General features: G+C 48.2%; 1 protein-coding gene across 11 annotated transcripts in view; it reads left to right on the top strand.

The window, feature by feature from the left end:
* The window catches only part of TJAP1 (tight junction associated protein 1), a 39,948-nt gene that overhangs the window by 15,674 nt on the left and 4,392 nt on the right, over positions 1-19,882 (top strand). The window contains exons 1-9 of one of the 11 annotated variants that reach the window (XM_087774694.1): positions 7,520-7,601; positions 9,157-9,210; positions 10,594-10,752; positions 13,828-13,856; positions 14,982-15,143; positions 15,791-15,857; positions 16,327-16,356; positions 17,592-17,699; positions 18,406-18,489. In XM_087774694.1, coding sequence (XP_087630820.1) covers positions 10,627-10,752; positions 13,828-13,856; positions 14,982-15,143; positions 15,791-15,857; positions 16,327-16,356; positions 17,592-17,699; positions 18,406-18,489 — 606 coding nt within the window. In that variant the 5' untranslated portion in view covers positions 7,520-7,601; positions 9,157-9,210; positions 10,594-10,626. The other 10 variants (XM_087774692.1, XM_087774695.1, XM_087774693.1 and 7 more) reach the window with 10 other exon arrangements.

The following is a 19,882-nucleotide window of genomic DNA, read 5'->3' as shown; positions in this document are numbered from 1 at the left end:
ATATAATCTGGAGAAAGAGGAAGCTGACATTTGGCTAATGGCAGAGATGGACCATGTCGTGCAAACTACAGCTGGACTCCTGGACGTGCTTAACTGTTCAGCTACAGATGCAGCTGCACAATCACGCAACAGTTAAGCCTGTACCATTCTCTGCCTCTCACATCTGACCATCTGCTAGGGAAAAGCTAATTAAACCAAAACGATTCTTGCTGGGATTAAACCCCAGCAGCAGAGAGAATTGAGTATAGTACAAATATTGTTCTCCTACTACTGGATCAGGGTTGCTGCTTTATTTGTGCTTATAAAGAATTGCAGGCTATTCAACTCAATTGCTGTCAGGTAGGTGTTTAGCTCATGCACACTTTCCTTCTCTTTTCTATCCCAGATCACTCTTGGTTTAGGTGCAAGAAATAAGGCTGTGTCTTGCTGATTTTTCCTGCAGTTCCTTTCTTATGACAGCTGAGGCTGTTTTTCTTTAACATGGAATTTGATGCAAAAACAGTGCACAAAGCTGTTTTTTTTTTCTCCTAGTGCTTCAAATTCTTTACTTATGGAATGGAAATTGTTCCTGCCTTCCTCATTGCATGTATTTACAGTGAGCATGAATCCTAGAGTTGGTGTGGGGCCACGTAACCTTATAATTGCTAGAAGCTACCGGTGTGAATCTGAGACTCAAGACCAAACAGTTCATTGCCAAAATGTGCCTGCAGCCCTTTGAGAGTTGAAATTTAGATCTCGTAAAATGGAAAACGTGGAAGTGTGGTTCCCTTAGCAACTGAATTCTTGTGTGTACCTACAGTCCATGTTGCCATGTGATCAGGGCTTCAAAATAGTTCTTTCAAAAAACAATAAATTAAATGGACTTACAACTCTGGTTGATTTCACGGCTGCTGCTGGTACTCAGCAGAAGTGACAGCTCACCACCTTGTTTCAGAGTTGTGGCACAATTTGGTTTCTGAAGGCCAATGAGGGATTTAGTTCCCTGCAAGGGGTTCTGAGAGGATTCTCGCTATTGTCTCTCTATGCTGAACATGGAAAACTTGTACTGAAGAGGAAGTCAGTTCTGTATGTGGTAGCTCAGAGACAGTAGTAGAAGGCGGCAGTGAGAAGAGAGTGATGGTTGTGTTGCTGGAAGGGGTGTGAGGAAGGTTGGAGTGAGCTTGAAGAGGCCTGATTGAAGAATCAGGTAGAGATGAAAGTGAGAGTACCAAAAGAACGAAGATAAATTAGGTCTTGATATTCAGGAGGAACAGTTCAGATAGTTTTGAATGAGGAAAGGGAAAAAAAAAAAAACACCAGTAATTTTGGAATTGCTGGAATTTAATTTTGACAAATATTTTTTCAAGGGGAAATGCTATAGGAACTGAGGAGATGAGAGGTGATTTTAGAGTGTGGATTTGTAGCACGTTAGGTCTGTGACCTCAGACTTGTTTTGTGTATGTGCTTACCCCACAGTTAGCAAGAGAACTTCATATTTTGGTGGAAGAGGGGCAGTAGTAAGACCATGCCTGGGGGCAGTTAGATAACGTGCTCTAACTCCACACTCCAGTTTGCTCAGATAAGCTGTTGGTGAGCCATACCCTTAGGAATGAACGAGTGGGGAACATTGCCTTCCTGGTGTCTGAACTGCTCTGGGTATGTTGGACATCAGCAAGCAAAAGCTGCGTGGGTGTATGGAAAGCAGGGTACAGCGCAAATATTTGTGATCACTCTTCCCCTCTTGCTTGGGGAGACTAGAGAAAATGTTATGCCATGCTGATCTGAGCATTATTATGATGTTAGGTTGGCATAGGAGTAGCAAAACTTTAAAGTCATATAAATGTCAATACCTTTAATACATTACCATACCTTCTGTAGTGTGGTTAGCTTATATTGATTCTGAGAGAGATGTCACTCTGGGTTTTTTGGAAGGAAAAAAAAAACAAACACACAACCCAGCAAAACCTTCTTTGGAAGTAGAAAAGGGCAAAAAAGGGTTAACTTCAATATTGGTAAGGATTTTGCCATTGTAGGGAAGTTGTACTGATTTAACTTAATCAGATTAGAAACAGCTGTGATTATATTAGTGCAGCATTCTTGTATAGGCATCCTTAATTCAGTTTGTGTCTTCTATCTATCTATTTAACTTAAGTTGATTCAATGTAAAGTGCTCTTAAACTGAATTAAGAACGTTTACCCAGGAGGGTTATACTGCTTTACATTATTTTCTAAGTCAATTTAATTTAGTACAGTGTATATGTAGACAAGACCTTGGGGAAAAAGCTAATCCTTTTTATTACTTGCTGAACAGTATGTCATGTTTGGCTGCAGCCATGTGATCATGGAATGAAAGGGCCTGTTGTGGTGCATGTTGGTGGAGGATGGGCAAGCTGATCATTACAAGCCTTTGTACAACTTGGTTGTTCTTAGCCATAGTGTTAAAGTAAGTTGCTCCTCCTTATAAATTAGGCTTTTTCTTGTCTAGAACAGATGTGAGACCCCTGAAACGTTATTTTAAGGTTCCTCTTCAGCCTGCCCATAAAAGTGCTTGCAGACCTGGCTAGCGTGCTGTGTATGCAGCAAAAGCAACATCTCAAAACTTTTGCAAATATTTAACGTTTCAAAAGATTCAGGTGGCTGAGCAGGTTTGAGCTGGACTTTTCTACAGCTAAGCAGAGCTTGAAAGAAATTTCAGCCAATTTTGATGCTGGTTCCTGGTCACTGTCTCCCCCCGGTATGTGCCTCAGTATGTATGGTGACTTAGGCACATACAAAACTCATCGCTAAGGAAGAAGTTACTAAGTACTGCAGATGTCAGTTCTCTTTCTTGTTGAAAAGGATAAATCTAGTCAATACATCCTGTGTTTTCTGCTTGCGGGTGAAGGCTCTATGGGAACAAAACTGGCACGTGAATTACTCCACAAGCGTGGTTGTAGTGATAGCATTTCAGAATAAAGCTGGCTGCTGTAAACAGCCGTTTCATTTCTTGAAATTTGCTTTTGCCAGCACCTGCAAGCATCAGAGCTGGACTTAACGCCTCCTCAACGTTGCAGATGCTCTGTAGGCTGGGTCACTGCAACAACTTGTCCATCTGTCCTCTGTAAATAATGCAAATAATGTGCTCTGCTCCATTGTCCGGCTGTGTAGATACTGCCTAGTGTGTTAGCCATCTGTGCATCACTGCAACTCATAGACAGAGGGGCTGTTTTGGAGAGCGTATTGAGGCAAGTATATAGGTTGCAGTAATGGAGCATTCTCTAGCATTGGTGTATTTGCTAGAGGGACGGCTCAGTGACGTTCAGTCCCTGGCACTGAGGAGCTGGAGACTTTAGTTTTCCCAGAACTTCTGAAACCAAAGGCTGGGGGTTGTATGAGGCTTAGGGAATACTTTCAGGGGCTGAGAGTCCGCTTCTCAGTGGTTGAAGAATTTCAGATGTTCCTACCTTGTCCTAATTAAATGCCTTTTGATTTTAAGCTCTAAGAAGGTAATATATCATTTTTTTTTCCCCTTCCCCTCCTACACAGCACAGAGCTGACAGAGGTCTGAGAAGGGAATTCCTACATGTTGATTTTCTACAGAAATGTTCACTCACTCCCTCTTTCACTTCTTTTCAAACGTTTGCTTGTGGTAGCTGTTCCCTAGTTTGTGTTTGAAAGGCCATGGCTCCCAAATTTCCCTCACGTGATCTACCAGCTTTTTGCCAGATACATGTTGTTAGAGCATCAAGATTTGCTTTTTCTAGCAGCACTCACAGTTATTTTCAGGAACTCTTGAGAGTTCTCGTAATCTCCATGAGTTGTTTTCTAATGGCCTGGTCTACATCTCTTTAAATATGAGAGAAACATGCTCCAAAAGTCTTCCCATGGAAGATCTTAAAAGAACACAGGTGAGAAGACAGAGTGGGGAAAGACATGAAACCCAAGGTGCAAAGATGAAGAGGCTCTGGAAGTTTGTAGCATAAACCACCTTGTGAGAGTTGAAAGGATCACTGAACAAACTAAAGAGATCAAGCTATCAGGATCACTGAGCAAACTAAATAGGCTTCTGGTGTGTCAGTGTTTCTGGAGAAGAAGCTGTTATTAGTCCCTGATGTAGCTGTCGGTGCTAAAGGTAACTTGGCAAATGACCTTTTGCCAATCTGGTTCTTGTGCAATTTCAGATGTAGCCATTAAAGGTGGTTCTATGCTTTTATATACGCTAGAAAGTTAGCGTTCATTTCCTGGTCAAAATCTCCCCTGGGTATTTTTATTCTCCATTAACATTCCTTCTGGGGATTGGATTCGGGTCCTTTGCTTCCTGGCCTGTTCCTGTTCAGATGTTAATCAGCTGTTGCGTTCTATTCCAGTTACGCGTTAGCGATGTTAGTGTTTCTGGGCCACGCTGAGCTGTCCTGGCTTTTAAAAAAGGGTTAGGGAAGCTAAGCTACTCTTAACACAGCAAAGAGAGTAGATAATAAAAAGCATACTTAAGGATATGGAGTGCAACTGAATTAGGGGGACTGGGATCTTTGTGTTGTGGAAGGAGGGAGCAGGACTGTGAAAATAGTGCAATTCTGATTACTTTTAAGAGAGTTCCGCAGGGTGCAATGGGTACGGCAGACACATGATATGTCCGGTGGTGTTTACATTCAACAAGAACTATGTAAGACTGCAGAGTCTAGGGATTTCATTTTCTTTGGAAATATGTTAGGTGTTAAGTAGAGCTTGTTACATGGACTGTTGTTCAACAGCTAGCCTGATCCCTTTTTCTTGATAGCTCTTGGAATTGTTCCCACGCAGGGAAGAGGTTTCTGCCTAACAGTCAAGGTTAATTGGTATGGAAAAGCAGGAATGAGCAATAATCCTCCTGAAACTCGATTTTAATCCAAGAGTCACTGTAATGCTGTTACTCAGATCTGAATCGTGAGCATTAATGTACAAGCAGAACTGAGAAGCGAGTTTCTGCACTAGGAGCTGTCATCCTTTTATTTTAAAATGAGCTTCAAAGTAGCCAGCAGCAGAATGGATCTGAATGTACTTTTAATTGAGATGCCTTCTCTGAATGAAAAGATCTTTCTCATTAAATGTTAAAGTGTCCTGTAATAACCGTGCAGTCATTTTCCATCATACTTGGCACCAGCAGTCTACAGGTGCTGCTTTTAACTTCACGCAGCTTGTTTGTCTGTCCTGGACAAGACCTCTTGACGCATCATCCATCTTGCTGATTAGTTGTCTTGGATCGGGCCTACTGCAGCAGCTTCTCATGTAGCCTGGCTTGAGACAGCAGAGGCCACGGGTTGCCTCTATCCGTAAGCACAGGAAGGCGACTGGACAAGTCTCTCTTGCTTTTGCTTCTCATGATGTTGGTGAAGAGACATTGTTGCCTCCTGAAGCAGGGTGTGCCAATGTCCTGTACTGGATATGTATTGGGAGTATAGGTTGGCCCACACAGAGTGAAAATTCCGGGTTAGCTGTGGTGATCAGGTATGTGGCACAGGACAGTAGCGGCATTTTTTTTTACATGTGGGTATTGCATTTGGAGTTTTCTGGAGTACACTGACTCTGAGATAACCAGTGAGTGTTTCTGTAGTGTTGCATTAGAAACAAATGTGACTGTGAAAGCGTTACAGAATGTATTTTCTCTGCCATACAAGTTTATCTTTCTGAATAAAAAGCAAGGTTAAAGAAATGCTGCTTCTAAGAGGAAAAGGCTGGAAAGATGACAGAGTGCCTGAAATAAGAAACATTCTCTGCAATGTAATCACCATATTTCTCTTGAGAAAGGGAGACTGCTGAGCCTGAATGTTGGTAAGCAGGGTGTTTTGTAAGGTCAGAAAAGGCAACACAAGAGAAGGTGATGATGAGGAAAACCCTGCAAGTCCTCTGCCTCTTTGCAGGGAATGTTCAGCTGCTGCAACAGCAAGCAGGCAGAAACTGTGTGCATCCTAGAATCAAAGCTAAGTATTAGCTACCTCAGGCCTCAAGGGACTTGCCAAGTATCAGGAAGACAGTAGGTGCTTACAAATGTTGCTTTTTTTTTTTTCTTTGGTGATTTCCCTTTTTGTCCAAAGGGTTCCTTTTTGGACCTTTTTTTTCGTATGTTATGGACCTCTTTTTTGTTGCTGGAGACAAAGTGGTGCTAATGGGTGGTGTTGTGGTTTTGCATACATGCCCAGTGGCTGTGAGCTGTGGGCCCTGTACAGAAGAGTCTTAAGCAATTCTGTGCTAGATCACATCTGTTCCTGGTGTGTGGTAAAGGTTTTGCCTTTCTCAGATCACACAGACAACGTAGCTACTCTGCAAGTGGATTTTACACTGAGGGATGCTCTCTGGTAAAAACAGCTAGAGTCAAGCTTGTATACTGCCTGTGCGGCTGCACTCAGTCACTGTCACTGCACTCCCTCACTGTGAAGAGGAAAGAGGTTGTGTCTGTGTGTTCTGTCATTGTGAGGGGGTGGAGGAATCCTCAACTTTTTGCATTAACAAAGCAAATCGTTAGGTTTCCACTGCGGTCTTCTGACCCTTTCTGTGTTCATGTCTGTTTGCCTGGAAGATGTGACTATTGCTGATCAGTGTGAGCCCAAGCCTTGCAGCCCTCACTGAGCCATTCCAGTGAAGCTGTAACTGTCGGTGAGCTTAGAAATGAGACTGGAACTACAGTGGGTAGTAGCTAGAAGACAGTAGAACTGCAGCTACTGCAGACGACAGCCTGCTAGGCAGAGGACTGTAAATGTTAAGGAATGTTACTGATGAGAGATGGAAAGGGCAGATAAAAGGAACCAGGAGGTTAAGGTTCCTCTTGTATTGCAGTGCTAATTAGAATAGCTGAAGAGCTACCTCCTGCTGTAGCTCCAGGCTAAAGTTGAGCTTCTCCAGGATAGTCAGAATGTGGACTTGACAGCAAGCTCCTTCAGAGAGGGGCTTGTGAATAGTGTGGTGAGCAGAGTTAGTGCCGCCTTCTGTTTCTGGGTAATACCTATATCAGTTTCTGCTTTGGAGCACAAGGTTCGTCTATTCTGCAGAGAGTTTCTGCTCCTCTCTGAAAGGAGATGTGGTGAATTGAGCCACTTTGGGATTCTCTCTCTGTGGTAGCAAAGGATGCTCAGGTGTTGTAGGCAAGGAGGGCTTAACTGTGCTGTTCAGTGCAGGGAAGTCTGCAGAACAAAATTAGGTTGGTGTGGCAGGGTGGTTGGAGCAGAATGATAGAGGCTGGATTCCTGGTGTTGGACAGGAATGTGGGTGGGAAAGCAGTGACCCCTGGAGCCATCTAGAAAAAACAGCTGCCTCTCAGAGGTCAGTTGCTGGTCTGCACAGGCATCCTGCTCAGTGGAGAGACAGTTAAAAGACCTTCTTTTTCTGGGACACAGTGAAGACACAGACCTTATTTCACTGGAAGGTCCTGGCATTAGATAGTAGCCTGGTGGTGCACCAGCTTGCTGCTGACTCCTGCCCTGGCACCTGGCTGTGGGTTGCTCTGCGCATGCCTGGCTGTTTCCATGTGTTGTGCTGATAGGTGACTGACAACAAGTTTCCTTTCTCATGTTTCAGGAGCCGTTGGCCAGATGCTGCTGGATGCTGACAGGGGAAAGCTGATTTGGAGACAAGCGGCCAGAAATGTTTGGACATGTCGTCACTTTGGATCTGTAAGTCCTTGTTTGAGGGAAAGTTGCCTGGAGGCGCTGTGAGTATTTAAGTGTTTCTGGAAATTCTCAGATCATGAGGGTAGGCTTCAAATCCCGGTATCTTTTCCAGGTAGGTGGGGATGAGATGGCAGGTAGCATAGTTCCTGGCTCTGGGGTAGGAAGCAGGACAGTCCTGTTTGATCCTGAGGAACTGTGTGCTGAGAGACAGGGAGGCCTTTGGTGTGCTCATTCTGAGCACCTCTGCAATGGAAACATGCATGGACCCATGGGTGCAGCTGTTCCTAGAAGCCTCTGCTTGTCTGCCAGCCCATGTGGCTGGTGGTTTTGCCTTGATGCTGAACCAGCTCCTGCTGGGAGTTGGTGGAAAAGCAGATTCAAACTGTGCTGGCCTGGTCCTTCCTGGAGGTGCATGTTCTCCCTCTCTCTCTCTTTACCCTCCCCGTACTTTACAGTTTGCCCCGTAGAGCACTTGTGCTGTTGTGAAGCTGTTTTTTCCTGTGCTAGTCGAGACCCGACTATAGCACTGTAGTAAGGAAAGGGGCCAGACAGCTTGTTGGGGCAGGGCCAGCGCTAGGGCACCTCTTCAGTTTGTTTTGGCAAAGCTTGAGTTTGCGTGGTCCTGGTTGCTTGCCTGTTCCATTCACCTTCAATCTGGTTCTCCCTGCGTGTGTACAACTGCTCCACACCCTGTGCTCCTGTCCTGCCTCCCAGGGCTTGGTGCCATTGACAGGGAAAAAGCAGCACAGCAGCAGAAGTGCATCAGGGGAGGGAAGGCTCCATTGCAGTCTCTCTCGTGCCAGGGGCAGAGTGATGGCCACAGAGCTATGCTCTTACAGCTGGCTCCCAGATCAACCCAATTCTCTTCTTGTAGTGATGGGTACCCTGGGCTTTGAACAGAGAGAAAGGTTATTTCTGAATTTGCATTGTATCTCTGGTTGGCTGGACACTATTTTACAGAAGCCTGTTAGCAGCAAGGTAGAGCATGGCATGCTGCTTGCTGGAAGTCAGAGAGTAGCTTGCCTTCCTCTGTCTTGGAGGGGTGGGTTATCACAGCTGTAGGCACAAAGACTGTAATGTTTTGGCTCAAACAGGAGTCTGATAATTGCCAGCTCATTTGTAGGTGAGAAGCATCGACTTAAAAGGAGATAATTGTTAGCATTACCAAACTTCTGTACTGAAGACTTCACAGTTAGCATCCCTCTGCAGTAGCTAGGAGGGTCCCATTTGACAGGAGGTTTAGTCCTTCCTGGAACCAAGGTTCCCTTGAAGCTATTGCTTCATGAATTTTGAATTTGTGTGATCCCAGCTGCCTGAGTGCCTTGGACGTCCTTGCCAGGTGCCTTTCTAGCTCTTGCTGGGTTATGTGACCCAGCTATCCTAAGCTAATTTAATTTACTTTCAGAAGATCTGATGTGGGTTGGGGCAGGTACCTGGAGTGAGATGACCATCCAATTGTCCTTGGTTATAAACATTCCCTGTTCCTTACAGATTTATGGGGTGAGATTTCAAACTGGCTGTTTTGATGGATGCTAAGCTATTTGTTTCTCTTCTTCAGGACATCTGAGTGAGTGTCCCTGCTTCATGAGGCTTCGAATTTGAGCCTAGGCTGGTAAGTGCTCAGGTCCTTGTGGGCTAGAGAAATTATTGTGATTTCAGCTTGGGATATCTCCATGTGCATCTCCTGTCCTTAGCCTGGCAGGAGTTGACAGAAGAGTCCCCTAGATCACCTGTTTGATGATGGGGTGTTGACAAACCTGCTTCTGGTCAGGATTTCAGCCTTCCTCTTTGAAGAAGAGAAATGTCTTCCCAGCAAGTCAGACCCATCTGTTTTGCTTGGGGATGCAGTGGAATGTGCATTTGGTATGCTGGATGTGATTTTTCTAAAGTATTGGAGATCTCTTCACCTACTTCAGTCTTTTTAGGAGCAGGGACATTGAGGGAATGACTGCAGCAAGGGGGATTTTCCAGCATTCTGATGGTGAAGTTTTACAGGTTAGTCCTAGAAAGTTGTTCATGCCTGTGGAAAGGTGTGAGAAGCTTTTTGTGAGCTTCTGTTTTTAGCAGAGTGGAGGACAGCTTGCAAAAGTTTCTGTGAAGTGTAAAGCCTGTTGTGGCTTGGAGCCACTCTGTGCTTGGTGCAGACACCTCACATTTACCAGTCTTCCCAGGGGACTCAGTCTAAGTGTCAAGAAGATACAGCTAGGGAAGAGTGGATAAGAATTGGAGAGAATTCTTGTGTCTCCATTTAGACACTTAACATGTAAAACTCCACTGGCCAGAACACAAAGCAAGTGAAGTCTGCTAGGTCACTGGCCCAGTGGTATCCATTGACTGCCTTGAAGGTATGCTAATAGGAGTGAAATGGCCCTGCCTGTAGAACAGGGGAGAGGGTGATCTGCTCCTGCCCTTTGAAGTGCTGCAGGTCAGGTACTGAGGATTGCAGAGATGCTAGGCTTGATCAGTGTTAGGATCCAGCAAGGGAAAGGGTTCCAGTGTAAGCCAAAAATGTCTGGGTTTGGGCTCTTTAATGGCTGGAGTGTCCTCCCACATAGTCCCTGCTGACAGTGACAGCACATGATCAATAACTCCTGCTCCAGCTGTCACTGCTGCCTGTAAGGCTTGCAGTTTCCATATTGGAAAAGGCCTTTCCTAAAGAGCCTAATCAATATGCTGCTGTGAGGTCTGTTCTCATTTGCTATATATAATCTGGATACACACAAACTACGTGAGTGAGTGTGTGTAGAGGGGGGGAGAGGATGTGCCAGCCCTCTGCTCTCACTGGCTGGGAGAAGGACACATCTAGCTCTTACTTTGCTCCCTCTCCTGCAGCTGCTGCTCAAGGCTTGTGGCCACATCCTTTCCCTGCTCTATTAGCACTCTGCATGGGGACCTACTCTGGGACGCCAGGGGAGCCGAATTCCTGCTGGGTCACTTCTAGGATTCAATGGAGCGCCTGTGACTCTCTCTTCTGTGCACTTTCTGCTGTTGGTAGGTAACCTGCTTTTGGAGCCACGCAGGTGGGAGGATGTCGAGCACAGCTTCATCAAAGAAGCCTTACCGCAAGGCACCCCCACAGCATCGTGAGATCCGCCACGAGGTACCCATCATTCGTGACGACCAGGATGGAGTGATCTTGGCCGAGCAGAGTCAGGTAACGGCTTGCCGGGTGGCAAAGGGCTTAACACCGTTGCACCAGCAAACAGGGTTTAGTTACACCAAGACAGGCCAGCTCAAGCAGGCAGAGGGGTTTGAGGTGTGCAACCTGAACTTCTCCTCATCGTGGTCCCTGGAGTCCAGCAGTGAGAAGGAAGTGACAGGGTGCAGAGCAGAGTTGAACATCAAGAGCCAGACTGTCTCACCAGCACTTCCACGTAGTGGGAAGATGGGGCAGCGAAGTGGGAAGCGGTGCCCAAACCGCGGTCAGGGGCACCTCAGCAAATTTGTGAGCCGTAGCATGGAGACAGTTGTGGTGTCTGGAGATGAAAGAGACCATCCCACTTGCTCTCTCAAGAGCAGAAGCCTGGAACGCTCGCTTATGTTTAAAGAGCCTCCTGAAGTCCTGACACCGAGGAAGTTTCGGGTCTCTTCTACACACCTGCCTCTCAAAGGAATCCTGAAGCAGACCAACATGACAGGCCCATGCCCTGAGAGCTTACGCAAGTCCCGCTCAGTAGAGATGCTTTCCCGTGGCCGTGGCTCATGGAAGTACAGTGATCCTCAGCTCTGCCTCAGCCGTAGTGAGAAGCGCTCACTGGAGCACAGCAGCAGCAGTGCCGCTGACTCTGTCAAGCGCAGGGAGAAGATCACAGAGGAAAAACTGCAGTTCTCCAAATTCCTGGATGAGATTACCCAGCGGGTGCTGAGCCCCATCCGCGTGCGCTCACTGGGAGAGACCAGGGGAGCAGGACAAGACCAGAGCTCTCCCCTTTTCCCTAGAAGTTCTGTGCCAGAAGGCCAGAGGGAAGGTCACCTGCAAGGGGTCAAAACCAAGCATGCAACTGAAAGATCCCCCTGCCCAAGCAGAAGAAAAGCAGAAAAGAAATGTGAGGGGCTGGGAATGGCTTTGTGCCAGAGAAAGTGTGCTGAGGAGGCTGAGAGAGCTTCCAAACTAAGAAAGAAACCCATCCATGGGAGGAAGGACAGTAAGGAAAAACTTTCCTTGGAGAGAAGGGTAGTAGATCTGTGTCAGTATGAGCTGCAGCAGCTGGCAGACCTGGAGCTGTCAGGGACATCCTCTGGGCAGCAGCACTCACTGTCTTCATGGAAAAGCAGTGCAGAGGGCAGAAGGGATGAAAGCATTCCCTGTTCACAGCTATTACAGCCACACGATCTGTGTGCTAAACTTGGGCAGAAACGTGCAGTGGAGCCGAACTACCCAGAGAAAGGATCCTTCTCCACTCCAACACGCTGGAGTCGAGAGGAGGGGCCTACCCCATCTAGATCCTCCCCTTCCTTCAGCCTGGCACTAAACAAGGTAGGTGCCAGGGCCACCGGCTCACAGACAGGGGTCTTACAAAGGCCAAAGCCCCCACCTGGATCTCATCTAGTCTGTAATGTCAGTGGCGAGAGTGAGAGCCCCCAGACCTCATGTTGTGGGTGCTTAATCACCAGAAGCTGCTCTCTTGTGGGTGCCACTCATGGCTGTGCTCCAGGTTGGGTATATCTTCCTGGGAGGAACCAGCTTCCCTTTAGCCCCAGGAGTTAGGAAGACAGGAGCCAGTGCTGTTCTCCCCACTGCAGACTTCCCAGGTGTTTGCAGGTTGGAGGTCCTCCGGGCTGCGGGGCAGCAGGCCTGTGTGAGAGGCAGGCAGCTCTGTTGTCAGGAGGTGTTGGGATGCTCCTGGTGCTTTGTGTGTGCCCTGTGCCTGGCTGTCTTGGGGCACTGGATCTTTATATGATGGCAGTTTCAGGTCTTTGTAAGCCTTCTCCTCTTTTTCTTCAGCCTGCTTTGAGGCCATCATCTTGTTTTAATAGGAATCATGTTATCTGCTTTGCCTGGTCACTAGCATCTGCTGCATGTGTATTTGTGGGGGTAGGGGAGGCAGTTGCTAGATAATTCTGCATGAATTAACCAATTGCCACGTGGGGTCAGGAGGTAAGAAAAGGATGGATTGATGCTTTTGCCTTTAGGGACACGAGGATGTATGCAGGTGGCAAGGACCATTCTTTTAAAGTGTGAATTGATGAAGGAAGCAACCCTATTATGTCTTAGGGCCAGGGCTGGGATGGTTTGCCTTCTGTAATATTGCTAGCAGCTCAACCCCCTCATCCACAGCTGTCTGTGGCATGGCCTCTCAGCCTAGAACTGACTGTGACACTTAATGGACAATCTAAAGTGTGGCAGCACTTCGGGTTTGTGCAGTGCTGTTGGTACCAAGCACCAAAAATTATCCACGAGCAGCTTGGACTTTGTGAGAATGGTCACAGTCTTGGGCTTTCACACAAGATGCGGTTGCTTCTAGTGCTATTTAAATCTCTCCCCGTGCGCTGGCAGGCAGCAGCCATCTCACAGGTTAACGCAGAGAGTGCAAAGGAAGTGAGAATAGCTGAGCCATGTGCTCTTGTCACTGTGTTGTGTCTCCTTGTTCTGCAGGTCCCTGCTCCAGCCATCTCTGGGGATCTTGCCCAGAACATTAATTTCTTTCACAGGCTTTTCTGACCTTTGGTGTTTCTTCTGCTATCCCAGAATAGTTACAATGGCTGGTTTCAGGTCTGCAGAAAGAATCCCTTTTCACAGCACAGTCTGGGTGGTGTAAATGGTAGACACATTTTTCAGCTCCCCAATGATTCTCTCATTCTTTTTGTGGGGCTTCAAGAGTGTTGCGATTGCTGTGGTGACAATTTAATCCTCAGTGTATGCTGGCCTGTGAGATTCCTGCTGCCCACTAACTGTGGATGTGGAGGAAGCTGAAACACCAGCTAAGGTGATGATGTTGCAAGAGACGCTGAGATTGCACCGTGGGAGAGTAAAATTACCTAACTTGTGTGGTGGTTTCTAGTCTAGTTCTTCTACCCTGAACCAGAACACACAGTCTGTCTTGGTATCAGACAGCTGAGCGGTGTGTACAGATCCTAGCAGCTCTAAGCTTGCCTAACATGACCTGTCAGAGCAGGTGAGGAAGAGTCACAGGTAGGGTCTAGCAACCAAGACTCTGCCCTTTAGGACAGTGTGAGAGACCAACTCCTCCTCTGAAAGAATCTCACAGCTGTTTTCTTCCCTGTGCAGGAACCCTTGACGGATGCAGAAAGGATGAAGTAAGTGTCCTGTTCCCCCTTTATGCCTGTCATACTGCAACTGCATGGGTGTCGATTCCTCACATCCTGCCTGTGCCACCTGCACAGCCAAGCTGACTGGCCCTGTGGGCTCCTCTCAGATCTTCAATCTTCTTGGGGCCATGTGGGCAGAGCTTTAGTCTGTACCTTGCCAACCTCTGCCTCGCATGTCTCTCCCCCTGGAGGGGGAGGGAACATAGACTCCCAGTGCAGGTGCGGGCAGAGGAGTTGGTGGTGGGTGCGAAAGAAAGTAGGAGATGAAGCCTTTAATACAGTTGGAGAGAGGAGTGCCTTTTTTTAACCCTTCTTGTTGTTGCCACTGTTTTGGTATAAGCCACCAGAAGGCCTGCTGCTGACTGAGGGTGAGAGCTGAGCCCTTTGCTGGTGGTGGTGTGGGGCACAGACAGCTGCTAGCACTGAGCTCCAAGCCATAGTGAGGAGAAAGCTTGCACTGCCAGAGAGAAGCCGTGCTTTTGGGTTTCTCCGAGCAACTGAGCACAAAGGAATGAAAAACAACAGGAAATCCTTCTGACCACCAGGCATGTCCTGGCTGGGGAGGAACAGAGCAGTTTGTGTTGGAATGGCATTGACTGGCAGCTGTGATCACATCTGTAAACGCACTCCACCACCTCTGTTTCTGGGTTTAAGGCTTCATGGAGTCCTCTTTCTACCATGTTTTAAAGATGTGAGGGCTTTTGAACAGTTTCACGAGGGGAGAAGATGATTTTACTCTTTTTGCCTTCAACTCTAACCTGGACTGGGATAAATTATTGAGTGAGTTTCATTCACCAGTGAGGGACACTGGAGCTGCACAGCTCATCTGGTTAGTGGGCTTTATCCAAGCACTGTAACCCAAGAGGGAGCTGGGAGCCGTGGCTGGCCAGCTGGCATGTGCTTCTTTGCCCCTGCTCCAAGAGGGTTTGAGTTTCCCTCTCCTGACAGAGATGCACCTCTTGCTGTGTGTGCTGGAGTCTCCTGCCAGTTCAGTTCCTGACTTTCTGGGGCCCCTGTGTGGGGTCTTGGGCCCTACAGCAGGGCGGTGGGGTGGGGGTGCTGGTGTGGAGTACCCCTTGTGCACTCAGTGGTACCTTGTTCTGTGTGCCCTAGGCTACTGCAGCATGAGAATGAGGAGCTGCGCCGACGGCTGACATATGTGACTAACAAAATGGAGGCAATGGAGAGGGAGCTGGAGTCAGGTCAGGACTACCTGGAGATGGAGCTGGGCCAGAACCGTGAGGAGCTGGAGAAATTCAAGGACAAATTCCGTAGGTATGAAAAAGAAAATGAGAGGGGTAGAGTTAGAGAGATCCCTCCCACCGAGGACTCCCTCAGCTGAGCAAGCTGTGCCCTGTTGTGTATATCAAAGGCGTGCTGCATCCTCAGAAAGGTGCACCTCTAGACTGCAGGGGAGTTAAAGGCTCTGCAGCCATTACTTCCTCCAGGGTACAGTGTAGGAATGCTGCCAGTGCGAGGGGCTGACAAAAACAGGGAATTCTTCATCTATTGGATGTAAGGCAGGATCCAGCTTGGATGGTTACCCCACATGTGCAAAAGGAGCCACTGATGGCTGCAAGAAAATACATCACCGCTTTACCTGAAAAGTACCTCAGTTAAAAATCAGTATCAGTCACTGGTCACATCCTTATACGTGACATAGCTCAGAGGAGTCCTCCAGAGTCATTCGCACCCTCCCCTGCAAGATCCTTTCACCCAGCCAACCTTATCTTGCCTTCAGTAACTTGGGATCTGAAGGCCATTATGTGGCAGAGGTGAGGCATAGTTAATATGCCTGATTGTCTTAGTACTGTGAATACCAATCCTTCTGGAGTTGTGGAGTTGATGGTTTGCTTGACAGCTATGAAGGGGACTTGAGTAGGTGCCTGAGATCCATTCCCATGTATATCTTGTTTCTGTAGGTTGCAGAACAGCTACACTGCTTCCCAGAGAACCAACCAAGACCTGGAGGAGAAGCTGCATGCCCTGGTAAGTGCCCTATTAAGACACTACAGAGAGGAGGTGGAAGAGACCTGTGTGTTAGGAGCAGATGGGGGAAGGGGTCCTGGCTTTACCCAGCAGATGTGGCAGTGGGTGAGGGGTGAGATTCTGGCCGTGACCATCTACTCCCCATTCCGGCTAGTGTCATGAACTGGTTTCTTGATTTACTGAGCCCCTACTTGGTCATGCATGTGAGCTTTGGTTCCCCACAACATAATTGCATGGTATTCCGTCATGTTGCTTCAGTCCCTCTCAAAATGACAGGGATGTGTCAGCCAGTCTTGGGGTGGTCATCCTGGGAGGATGGGGGCAGTCAGAGCAGAGCCAATGTGCGTGTATGTCTGTTGTGTGCATTCATAACACTCATGGCTGTTTCTTTTCTCTCCCTCCCCCCCTCTCTCTCTCTTTCTTCTCCCCATGCTGCCGCTGGCACACGCTGGGTGCACTCACCTCTCAGGCCTCTCTCAGCCAAAGCTGGATTTTTGCAGTTGCGTCTTTTCGTTTGTGTGTTTTTTCTTTTTCCTCTTTACGTGTCTTAGCCTGTTGGTTTCATTGTCAGTCCCACATACACCATCCCAGATGGAGGGGCCCCAGCCCTCGTCCAGCCAAGGGCTCACCTGGTATCCAGCAGCTGCCCGCAGATGCAGCAGGTCCTAGCTTGCAGTGCTCCATCTTAAGAGCGTTTGACTCTGAGCCAGCTGGAGCATGGCGTGCTGGGAAGTGGTGCCCATAAACTGTGGCACTGCACAAGATGTGGATGGCTCTGAGCCTCGTTTACTCCCTTTCCTTCCCCTTCTGGGCTGTGAGAAGGCAAGTCAAACAGCTGAGGTTCTGATTGCCTCCGTGTGGCCCAGGATGAGATCTGTTTCGTTCTAGCACTTGAATTTCTTGGGTTAATATTCATTGTGCTGGTGCCTGAAGAGACTGCGTATGTGGGAAGCATTGCCCTCCCCTACCCCCTTGTGTGTCGCTGTGCTGTACCCCTGATGCACAGCTGGGCCCTGGTGGGTCACAGCCTCAGAGCAGCCTCGGGAAGTGTTGGGGGAACTTCTGGAGAAGAGGGTGGCTTGGTTGTTCTGAGCTGCTGCACCTCTCTGCTGTTACATCTGGGTCTCTATCAGCCCTGTACCTGAACTGTTAGGGAGTGTAAAGAGGCAAGATTGCCTGCTTTAGGGAAGGCATTAACTGAGCTCCAGATGAAGCTGCACAGGTCCTTTTTCTTACTAGAGTACGGCTTGAGCTCTTTCAAGATGGTGCCCTCTCCCTGCCAAACAAACCTTTTGTCCATTCAGCATTGACTGCTGGATCTTTATGGGCAGTATTCTCATTCTATTGCACCAGAGAAGAGGGCTAAGTATCACAAGCTCAGAGGTCTTTGCTGCCGGTGGCAGCATGGGATTGACTGCTCAAAACCACTAGCTTTCTACCGGGCACCATGTGAACCAGGGCAGAGAGGAAACATGGTTGTGCTGCAAGAAAGATACTGCATTAAGGAGGTTCAAACTCAGCCTGTTGTCTCTGTAACTAGCAGAGTGGCTGGCTCCATTTGGCTTTTGGAGTCCCTCCCTTGGTGAAGAGCTAGGCTGTCCCCCTTGTCTGTCTGTCTGGAATTTTTTGTATCCCAGCTGAATATGTCATTGTGCTATGGTTGGGCTGAGGTGGGTGGTGAAGCCAGGTTCTTCTGTGCTGGGAAGATTTACACCTGGTCTTCTTGCATCCCAGATTAAAAAGGCAGAGATGGACCGCAAGACGCTGGACTGGGAGATTGTAGAGCTCACAAATAAATTGCTTGATGCCAAAACCACCATCAATAAGCTGGAGGAACTCAATGTAAGTGTCAGTCTGCAAATGGCTGTGGAAGTGCGTGAGGTGTGGGTTTTTCCTCTTGTTCAAAGTCATTAGTGTAAAGGAACATGTGAATTACTTCAGTGTGTATGAAAGTGTGGGAGCTGCACACAACAGCAGGGACAAACAGAAAAGGGTCTGAGGGGTTGAGCAAGGAAGAACTGATCTTCAAGTTTGATCTATTTGCTATTTTGAGCTTAAGGTTTGACCTGAGTCCAGCCTGTACCAACATAGGGGTCATTTACTCTAGAGCTGGGAGGGAGCTGATGCCTTTTCTACACCATTAATATAGAAGTTCCTGGGTCCAGTGCTTGTTTCTGTTAACCGCTCTCAACTCCCTCCAGTCTGTCTGCAAGATGCCTGACATCAGGCAGTGTCTTCAGGCATGGCTGAGAGCTCTGGGATGGGATAGCAAATCTGGTGGGACTTCTGGAGATTATTAAAATCCCCAGAGGGAGAGGGAGTTGATATGCTGACAGAGTATATGCCTGGAGCAAGGGCTGGAGTTGAAAGGGACACCTTGGCTGAGTTGTAAGAAAATAGACGGGGTGTGTAGAAGAAGGAATGGCAGGTGCCCTCATCAGATGACTCCTCCTGCTTCTGTTCAAACAGCATCTGGTCAGGTGGTGCCTTTTTGGGTAAGAGATCAGGCTGGTCTGACACTGTTGCACACCTGTGCCCTTTCTTGCAGGAACGCTATCGACAGGACTGTAACCTTGCAGTACAGCTGCTCAAGTGTAACAAGTCCCACTTCAGGAACCACAAGTTTGCTGATGTGAGTAGCAGCCCTGCTGAGGTGGGGAAGAAAGGCTCATGGTCTCTGCCTGCATCTTGCTTTCTCCAGCTTTCTCTGCAGGGTTGTTGGCTTCTCATCCTTCAGCCTCAGATAGAGGTGTGGGGGGGCTCCTGTTCCCACTCCCACTGAGAAGGCAGCACACAGCCTCTGCCAGCTCCTCTTTCATGCCAGCTCCATTTCACAGCTCAGCCAGGAGCTGTTATAAAAAGCACAATAACCTTGAATTTGATAGCCTGCTGGGTGCCTGATGGGAGCTGGCAGGAGGACAGACTTCTCTCTTACCCTGCTCTGTCCTCTTCCCTTCCTCACCTGGCCACATGGAAGGGCCACACTGCCTGATAAGGAGTCAAGCAGCAGTAGTCTGGCCCTGCCTCACTACTTGCTCTGAGGAGAAATGTGGGAGGCAGCCTTCAGGGTGTCTTTTAGGTCTTCTGAATGGGATGATTTGGTACCAGCTCATACTCGCCCTTATGGGGTCTGTTAAGCTCATCCTGCCCTCAGGTTGGGCAAAGACAGAGTTTAGGCCTTTCATATTAGTGGCATCACTTCTTTGGTTGGAAGTATCATTCAGGCCCTTACCCCAGCTCTCTCTTTGCCATACCCCTAGTCTCCATCCCTTCTTGTGTTCCTTTCAGTGAAACCATGTGCTTGTCTTTTTTAACTTAGCAGGTGACCAGTGTGTCACCCTCCCCCTCCCCCATTGCGTCTCAAATTAGCACTCTTGAGGTCAATGTATCAGTTACTGCTGGGGTAACCTTGACCTCTCTCCCAGCTGTCTCCCCTCCCTGGGGCTTTGCATTCTGCCCCCCAGAGCGCCGCGTCCCATGTGGCTGCCGCTGGAGGGGGATTGGTGCTGAGCAGCTGTGCAGACAGTCTGCTTCACAGCCAGCTGTTCTCATGCAGTGTGTTCTGCATCCCCAGCTTTGGACGCAGTTTCCTTCTGGCTGTGATGGGACAGACCCTGCTGTGCCACTGAGTGGGTTGTGGAGCTCTGCTCACCACTTCATGCTCTGCATGGGTGTGGTGACCAAGGTGAAGGCAGCTTGTCAGGGTGATGGGGAAAGCAGCAGTGCCCATTTGCAGGGCAAGGAGCAGTGCTTATCCCCTCTTGACACCCCAGTCCTGCAGCTTTGGTAATAAACCCCATGCTTGCCTCTCTGAAATGGAGAGAGTGAGGAAGTGGGATGAGGTGGTGGAGTTGGTGTGAACAAGGGAAGGCATCGATTCTGGTCTGCGGGCAGGCTGCCAAGGCAGCATGGCTGCAATTGCTGCATTTGGGGAGCGCTGCGGATCCCAGCACTGGGGGCTGTTGAGTCACTTCAGTGCAACCACCGGCTGATTTTCCACAGATCAATAGACCCCTTCCTAGCAT

Source organism: Nipponia nippon, unplaced genomic scaffold, assembly GCF_047370975.1.
Source record: "Nipponia nippon isolate SJK-2023a ecotype South Korea unplaced genomic scaffold, ASM4737097v1 scaffold_4, whole genome shotgun sequence".
Taxonomy (NCBI): domain Eukaryota; kingdom Metazoa; phylum Chordata; class Aves; order Pelecaniformes; family Threskiornithidae; genus Nipponia; species Nipponia nippon.
Note: the sequence above shows the minus strand (reverse complement) of the source record. Positions and strands in the feature narration are given on the sequence as shown.